General features: G+C 29.3%; 1 protein-coding gene across 2 annotated transcripts; it reads right to left on the bottom strand.

Moving 5' to 3' along the window:
* Positions 1 to 2,120: 2,120 nt before the first annotated feature.
* Positions 2,121 to 5,597, bottom strand: LOC132934644 (uncharacterized). 2 transcript variants are annotated; one of them, XM_061000972.1, is made up of 3 exons: positions 5,524 to 5,597; positions 5,072 to 5,274; positions 2,121 to 4,864 (listed from the first exon to the last, which is right to left on the bottom strand). In XM_061000972.1, exons 2-3 carry the CDS (start codon positions 5,271 to 5,273, stop codon positions 3,105 to 3,107), a joined length of 1,962 nt encoding a protein of 653 aa, XP_060856955.1. In that variant the 5' UTR covers position 5,274; positions 5,524 to 5,597; the 3' UTR covers positions 2,121 to 3,104. The 2 variants fall into 2 exon arrangements, with proteins under 2 accessions (XP_060856955.1, XP_060856956.1); XM_061000973.1 differs by having other exon boundaries at positions 2,121 to 4,606; positions 4,685 to 4,864; positions 5,072 to 5,562.
* Positions 5,598 to 9,345: the final 3,748 nt, after the last annotated feature.

Here is a 9,345-nt window from a genome sequence, read left to right on the forward strand (position 1 = left end):
ATTTGTTTGAATAGGTATTACACAATGAACTTAAAACTACATCCTAATTCAAATATGATACAATCTCACTAGCTTAATTATAAATGTAGTTACTCATAGACTTCCATAAAAATTAAATAACGATTTCTATTAAATATAATAAAATCACTTACCTCAAACATACACCTAGTTTTTCTTTAGCCGGTATTCACTCTCTAAAACTGCGTATTTTGTTTGGAAATTTCATTTTTTATTTTTAGGTAAAGTGTGTTAAACTGAAATCTGGACATTCGGAAGTACTTAAAAAACTTGTCTTCGTGATCCTCGAATTGGCGACATAGGGTTGCAAATTCACCTTCGGTTTTCCGTTTTTTTAATATATCATGGACCCAAATTTTTCTTTTTCGTCCAGACTTTTGTTGTACATTCTTCGTACTTTCTTCTTCTTCGTTTAATAAAATTGCTACAATAGCTAAATCTGGCGTTGGAAAATTTCGGAAAATTTTACAATTTTTAAACACTGCAGAACTGCACAGAACGACTACCTAGCTGCGTAAACCAATATTTAAGTACCTACTCGGCTACGCTAGTGGTTTGTAATGAGTGACTACATAATATTTTGACGGTAGATGACGGACGATGCCTGAATAGTGTGAATAGTTGGACGATTTGTCGTGCCGTTACGTGCTGTGACGGTCCGTGCCGTGCCATAACAGTGTGAATCGGGCTTTAATAGCTATAACAATTAATATTATACACGGACCACCGGTCGCCAGGCTCATGGTGCTGAAGGAAGTAGGAGTGAACAATTTTTTTTACGTCACACGAGATCCAATTTAAATACGTTACGGTAGGTACAGTGGTTACAGCATGTATGGCAAGGGGCCACGAATCGTGTAATATTTAACGGTAAATATGGTGCACTAACACCACAGCAGCTGTCTAATCAAATGACCAATGAATTATGAAAGTGACGACGACGACACTAGTAATGTTTAAGTATATGATGATGACAATGGTGTTAATTTGAAAATTCCCAAAAAAACTATTAAATGCGTAATGTGTTTCAAGACTAACTTTTTACCATGGTAGTAAATTAAACATAATTCCTTACATTTTATTCATACCACGTCTCGTTTTTTCTAGATATCCCGAGAACGAACAAACGTAAGTCTAACAGCTGTGATTGGAATAATTAATAAACATTAAACGATTGTCGATTATACTTCGTTTTTATTTGTGTTATATGAGCTCACACAGGAAAATATTAATAAAAATATCCATACTTTTTATTGTTTTTAATGACAATGTAAAAACAATGTTAAGCCTTGTAGGACTGAGAGTGGTGGTGACACCCAGTGGCGTAGTCAGAGGGGTTTTTGTGTTTAAAACTTTGGGCGGCCCCCTTTTCGGCCAAAATGTACCCTTCTCTTTTCGGCCAGCACCTACTGTTTTCTTTAAAATTAACAATTATAACAACTGAACTTAACAATTTTTATATTTAATTAAATACGATTGTATCCAAAAAAGTGATTTTTTTAACAATATTACCTACAACTGTAAAAAACTGAAAAAAATAAAACAAATGGCAATAAACTGTTATAACATATTATTACAATTGATTATATTATATATTTATATTAGTATAGCTGATCCCGCTGGCACTTCGTTGCCCGTTAAATGTACCAATTCTATATGATTCAAACTTTGTTCAATTCGTTGTATGTTTCGGGGTATGTGTATGGTGTATGGTGTTCAAAATTTATCTTAACTTTTCTGTTGCTGTTTGCTTAAAAATTCTGATCCGCAGCAGTATATTATCAGGTAAGCAATATACCTGCGGTAGATCGCGGGACGCGGACCCCGTGCTGTTTGTACGTAAGTGTATGATTTAACTCTAAAATATCAAAATTGTACCAAGTTTGTAATTTTTACTTAATTCCACCTACGGAGGATTAATATAATCAATTAATACAAAATCCTCACGCAACCGTACTAAAATCAGATGAATAAAAAAAAACAAATTTAACACTTTTTAAATTAACCTATCTTCTTCCCAGAGGTCTAATCTACACACAAACATTCATTTTTATCTATACAATTATATAAAATGATAGCGTTTGTTTGTAGGGGAAGGCGGGGCAGTACCGTACGGTTAAGCTTCCATGGCTTATGAATCATGTAATTTTTAACGAAATTAAATTTTTTAAACTGGTATATATAGAACAACTTATGGTCTATAACTTTTATTCGAAACTTTTTTGTATTTTTTTTTTTTAAATGTGTCTAATTTGCGTTTTACTTTTTTTGGGAAAAATACGGATTTACCCCAGGTGCGGGGTAAATCCGTATGTACCCTGGGGCAAAATCGTATGAGGATAATTTTTTATACCAAAACACAGTTCATTATATTTATTGGTAAATTATTAATTGGTATTGGTCTTTTGTTTAATTCATTTATAAAGTTTAACTAAAATTAGGCAGTAGGTAGTAAGCTATGTATGATTTCATTTTCATTAATTAAAAATGTACCTAAACATTGTTTTCAATTCTTCAAAATGTCAACAAATTAATAACACAATACAATATGCGATAAAACCTGCTCCCATTGGCAGTAGTACAACAAATACAACTTACCTAAGTACCTATAAAGTTATTAAAATAAAACAAAATCTTCTTTTAATATAAGAAATAAAAATGACCACACAAAATTACTTTTTAATAAAAATAATAACAAAATTTAATATGATAAATTTTTTTGGCAATTCTAGCTAGAACATAAACAGTTTATTATAATCATAAAAATAAAACAAAACCTTATTTTTTTATAAGAAATATAAATTATTATACCAAAATAACTTTTTTATAACTTTTCCAAAAAAAATAATAATGAAACTTAACATTATGCCTGCCTAGCACATAAATATAGTAGGTAAACATAAAATAATATGTAAATATTAAAAAAACAAAAACTTTTTATAACTTTTTCAAAAAAAAATAATAACAAAACTTAACATTATGCCTGCCTAGCATATAAATATAGTAAACAATATGTAATATAAAAATAAAACAAAACCTTTTTTTCTTATAAGAAATAAAAATTACCTTAATCAATAATGTTTTACTTATTTTTTTTTTATACAAAGATCACAAATGTAGGTCTTCCAGTTATCAACTCCTCCACAAAGCTCATGACACCATCTACAGCAATTTATACATTTAACCCATTTCTCTCCCTTTGAGTCTTCTTTGTATGGCATACTACAATATATACACTCTTCGTCGGCACTGTCATCATCATCAGTTGAAACACATAGCTTTTTGGGGTGAATTTCTTCTTCATCTGTAGAAGTGAATAATCTTTTTTTAATATTATTTTTCTTTTGTTTTTTCTTTGGCAGTGGTTTGCTGTTTTCTTTAGCTTCTTGGAGTTCTTTTTTGTATGGACTTTCAGTGATAATTGCTGTCTTTCCTCTTCTTCTTGATGATCTGTTAATATTTTGAGCTTTTGGTATTGGCAAAATAATTTCTGGAGATATAGTAAAAATCTGTTTTTCATTTGAAGAAAAAGTTGTATGTGGTGTTTCTAATACCAAACTTTGAGACAATAAAGATGAAACAGCTGCATTTTGAACATTATCTGCAGGTTGTTCAGTATTCAATGTATTAGCAGAGGAACTAGGTTGGGGAGTAGAATATAATGCAAGAGCACTATTATTATCAGCTGAACAACAAGGTTGTGTTTGGGTATCTAATGACATTTCAATATTATTGGTAGTTTCAGCTGGAGCAAAGTCAGAATTGTCAAATATGTCTGAATTAAATGGAGCTATACCAGTTTTTCTAAAACCAGAAATTGCATTTTTAGGAGTTGCTGCTTTTAGATATGCCTCACGAAAAATTTTAGAAATGTGGCGAAGACCAACAACTTGGCCTGGGTGGTTAAGTAACCACAAATCTAACTCTTGGCTATAGTATGTACTGAGTGGACCCATAAAGCTCACATCTAACGGTTGTAATTTGTGAGTTGTATGGGGAGGAAAACAAATGATAACTATATTATTTTTGCGGGCTACATCTATAACTTCAAGGTTTTTAACATGAGTAACATGACCATCTAAAAGCAATAAAATAGGGTTTTCTTTTGTGGGATGTGTATGCTTAATAAAATGATGAAGCCACTGCACAAATATTTCGGATTGCATCCACCCTGATGGATGACAAACAACCAATGATCCAGGTGGTGCTTCTTCTTCAAAATCTGGATTTAATCTGACTCTAGGGAATATTAATAATGGGGGAATATATGAACCCGATGCTGAAAAACAAATTGTCACTGTAACATTTTGACCTCTTTCAGCTGATGACAGTTTGCCAACTTGTCTTCGTCCCTTTTGGGAAATTATTTTGGCTCTACTTTTGGCTACATTTGACAATCCACTTTCATCAACATTAAAAATTTGTTCTGGCTTAAAGTGATGAGTCTCATAACATTTTTTTAACAAATCATAAAAACTATTCACCACCGGTCGATTGAAGCCCATAGCTCTCACAGCTGAAGTTGGTTCTGGGATCCGTACTGACAACTCTGGGTGCCTTAATAAAAAGCCTTTTAACCAATCTTGACCTACATAAAAAAAATTAAAAGATAATATAACAATAAACTTTAAAATATATAAATAAAAATAATCATTGCTTAATTCACCTGCTAAACCATTTGTTTTATTAAAATTATGAGCAATATTGTTTCTTTCGGCAAGTTCAAAGGCCATTTTTCTAAAATGATTTTGTGTTAAGCCAAACAAACGACTTTCCATGTCTTTTAAATATTGTACAAGAACATTTTCTTGTTCGATTGAAAATACTTTTTGATAATGTCCCAAAGCTATAACAATAAAAAATTATACTTTTAATTGAAAACAATTATTTCAGCACATAATTGACAAGTTTACAATAAGCACCCCCTTATAACTAAATAATATGTTATCTAATATCAGTAGAAAAAAATTGGTTTTCTTAATAAGAAATTTTCTGTAATAATACCTATATCAAACTAATTACCATAATATTGTGTAATCATTAAAATATATACCTTTTAATCCACACTGTTGTACATTTAATTTTCCTTCTTTAACTTTATTGACTCGATCCTGTAACGTTGAACGAGGAACTTCATAACGAATAGACGCAGCATCATAAGTCAAACTTCTTTCCACCACAGCTAATACAGCCATTTTCATATCATCTTCCAACCATGATTGTCTGTTTGATTTCCGAATATAATTACGAACCATACTAAGAAAAATAAAACAATTCAATAGGTACTAATAAATTGTTTAAATTCAACCATAGCAATTGTCAAAATATCAACGTAGTAAAACCGTACAGTGTATAACCATACGATTTTGCCCCATACGATTTTGCCCCACAAGACTATTAAAAGTTTTCGAGCTTTATATCAAACATTAAATTAATAAATGAATGCATTTATACAACAAATGTAAATTACACTTCATTAGCTATTGAATAATAAATATGACATACCTGAACAATTTTTTCGCATATAAAAATTCACTCTTTGAAATGTTGATAATATTTTAGTAATTGAAAGTAAAAACATAAAACATATTTATTTTAAAAACGTGATATCAAAACAAGTGCACTATCATATTCAATAGATAAGCAAACAAAACGTTTCAAATCGGTGTCTTCAGTTTACCTCCATGATAACAATTATTGATAACATTCCGATAATACGATTTTGCCCCGCATACGGTAATACCCCGTCTTCCCCTATGTTCGGGATAAACTTCGAAACTACTGAACTGATTTCGAAAATACTTTCACCAATACAAAGCCACATACTTTGTGAGTGTCATAGGCTAATTTAAAAAGGGAAGTGATCACCCCCGGTATGTGCTCAAACAGGAATTTTGAGATTTACGATACAAATTTTTGTTTTTTAATGGTTGCTATGGGTTATATATATAGATAAAAATAATTGTATAGACGTTGTTGTTTTTGGCCATGTCACCAGGTGTACACTTATGAGGCCATAACTCCGGAACCACTTATCCCACAGCGTACAAACTTCACAGAAACCATCTACATATCAATCCTAATATATCCTGAAATTTTTATCGAAATCGGTTGGTAGATCTTGAGTTATAAAATTTATTCAAAATCTACACTTATTTTTATATATATAGATTTATAATCAATGTTATTACTTACATTAATCGAAATTAATATAGTCATATTATAATACATATAGGTAATAAGAATATGTATATAATAATAATTATGATAGTAAAATATAACCAACTATGAACGAAATTAAACTTACATTGAAGAGTAAAGGTAATAAAAATAGTAACATTTTTTGAACAAAAATTAACTGTTAGTTTATTAACTAAGTTAATAATATGTTAAACCATTTTATTGCCAATTGTTTTATTTTATTATTTTTGGATTCAATCATATTTAATTAAATATAAATATTGTAAAGTTCAGTTGTTATAATTGTAAAAGGAACTTTATGTTTTGGCCAAAAAGTGACACTGGCCGAAAAGGGAATGGTAAGTTTTGGCCGAAAAGAGAAGGGTACATTTTGGCCGAAAACGGTGACGCCCAAAACTTTAAACCCCCCGCACCCTTCCACCCATTGATATTTATTCCTCTAATAAATGTATTATACTATTATTTATATTATTTATTAACGAAAACAGTAAAAAACTTAGTTTAATTTATACTTAATTCCCCCCACCATTTCATATGTCACTGGTGACACTCACAAAGTTACTAAAAACTAACTAATTTTTATTAATTACAATGGCATAGAAAAATGTTGTGCTTCAGTTTTGTTTACAGAATGTAGAAAAATATAAGTTAGTTTTACCAAAAAAAAAAAAAAAATTTGACTGTAACAAAATACATTTCCGGTAGGTACTACAGAAGAGTTTGGTTCAGTTTCGTTAATTTGTATTAGTATTACTATTTACTCTATAACTTAGACCAGATTATTTTCATATAATAATATATGTAATATATAAAATATTATCTTGATGTTCTATGATTGCCTAACCAAAAATTATTTTTCTGAAATTGTTATCTGGACTAGTTACTAGATAGTGTACAAGTTACCCTAACCTAACGAATGTAAATTATGTAAAAGCATGCAAATTAAAAAAAAGAAGCTAAAATCGCCACCAATTAATCATGATTTATTTATTACTTTTAAAAATGTAAGTCAATAAAGTAATATTTTAATCATTGCTCATATAGGTAAGGTTACGGTCAGACTATATCCGATTTTGGCCGAACTATATTCGGCCGAAATCGTCCAAATTTTCGGATCAAAATTTGGCAGTCAGATTGGATCCGAATGGATCCGGAAAATGTATAATTATTAATTACCTATGCATAATAGAGGTTCAAGTTTCAGTTGTGGTTTACATTTTTGTCAGGATGGACGTCTGTAACCACATTTACTTGTTAGAAACAAGCCCTATTTTAAAATACTTACTGTTACATGAGAAGAAAAAAAAAGTTTGGGTAAATACAATTTATGAAGATAGGGAAAGATTTGGTGAATTTCATACTCTTTTTCCTAAACTCCTGGAACAACCAGTAAAATTTTACGAGTATATGAGGATGACACCGAAAACTTTTTTCTACATTCTTGATAAAATTCGTTTCCAGCTTCAAAAATATTCAAACTTCCGAATTTGTATTACACCTGAAGAAAGACTAGTAGTTACATTAAGGTAAGTAGAATATCATGTATTGTAAATATTTATGTAGTGAGTAATATTTTATATAATATAATATGTATATCATATAAAAAAAAAATTTATTAAACAAACCTAGTATTTAAAAATTAAGCTCTTCAAAAATATATTACTTTAGTAACAAAAAAAATCATACGCCCTTTCAAAACGAAAAACTATGTATAAATTAATTATGTATGAATAATACTGAAAAAAAAAAATAATTGAATTATTGCTTATTACATAAGAAAAATTAATAAAACGAGCGTTACCAAACTTAAAAACGTAAAATTACATTTTGACACTATTCAAAAAATATATCAAATTATAAAAAAAAACAATTAATTTACTTCAAAAGATAAATTATGAATTATAACATTATATAAAACATTAAAAGATATCAATACTTAATAATATGTAGAACTGGTTGTAGCAAAAGTTTGATTGGGTTGTTGAATATAACTTGTAACGCATTGGTTAGAATCATTAGGTATATTAGAATATGCTTGATTAATAACTTGTCTTGATTCTTCGGAACGTAGTGGTTGTAAAAAACTCAGATTTAAATCATTTTGATTTAATCTATTGGTGTCACATCTTTCTTGTTCTTCTAAAAATACTTGTTGCAACTTATGTCTAACTATCAATTTTCTATTCTCTGGAAGTTCTTGCAAATAAGGTACCAAACTGACCATAAAATGGAAACTTTCGTCTTCAATTATGCTTTTTTTTTTTGTGAATTTTCATTTATTTTAGTAAAATGGAGTAATTTTTGTCTTTCGATATTTAGCAAATCACTAATTGCATCATGTTTATTAGTTTTTCTTTTTTTCGCCGGTAATTGCTCATATGAAGAATCCATACCTATTGTTGTTTCTTGTAGTTTTCCCGATGTATTTAAGTCTTCGTTTACGACGTCAATACAGTCGCTTTCTGGTGAATTAACTTCCATAGCGTTTTCTAAATCGTTTTCTAATTCATTCGCCAACATTGGTGTAGAAATATTACATATCATTTGTCTTGGTGTTTCGATATCCTTTAAGAAAGACAATGTTTCATAAAATCTCCACTTTGATGAGCTTCCTCCAGAACCAGACCCTGTTGGTTTTTTGTTCTTATTTAATTCCTTTTTATACGTATCTCTTAAATTTTGCCATTTGGTTTTTAGTAAATCGCCTATATTATGAAATAGTTAAATTATTTAATACAATTGTAAAATGTATGTAAAAATGTATCAAAGTAAAGTGTTATTTATATGATTTTTAAAGTGTATCCAGTTAATTCTGTAACCAAAAAGATTAGAAAATATACAAAACCACAGTTTTTTTTATATTTAATTATTTTTATAGTAAAAATTTGCACGAAATTATAATATATTAAATAACCAAGAATAAATATTTTAGTTATTTTGTTATAATTTTATAATATTATTTCAACTTACTGGCTACCATATTAATAAAACAATATAAATATAATATAAAATATCCTAGACTGACAAACAGCTCACAATCGTTTTTCGTATTCAATGATATTATATCTGTGACTCACTTGTAACCTACTGTACAACAGAGCGACATTCACTTACCAGCTTTTTGGA

Source organism: Metopolophium dirhodum, chromosome 1 (assembly GCF_019925205.1).
Source record: "Metopolophium dirhodum isolate CAU chromosome 1, ASM1992520v1, whole genome shotgun sequence".
NCBI lineage: Eukaryota > Metazoa > Arthropoda > Insecta > Hemiptera > Aphididae > Metopolophium > Metopolophium dirhodum.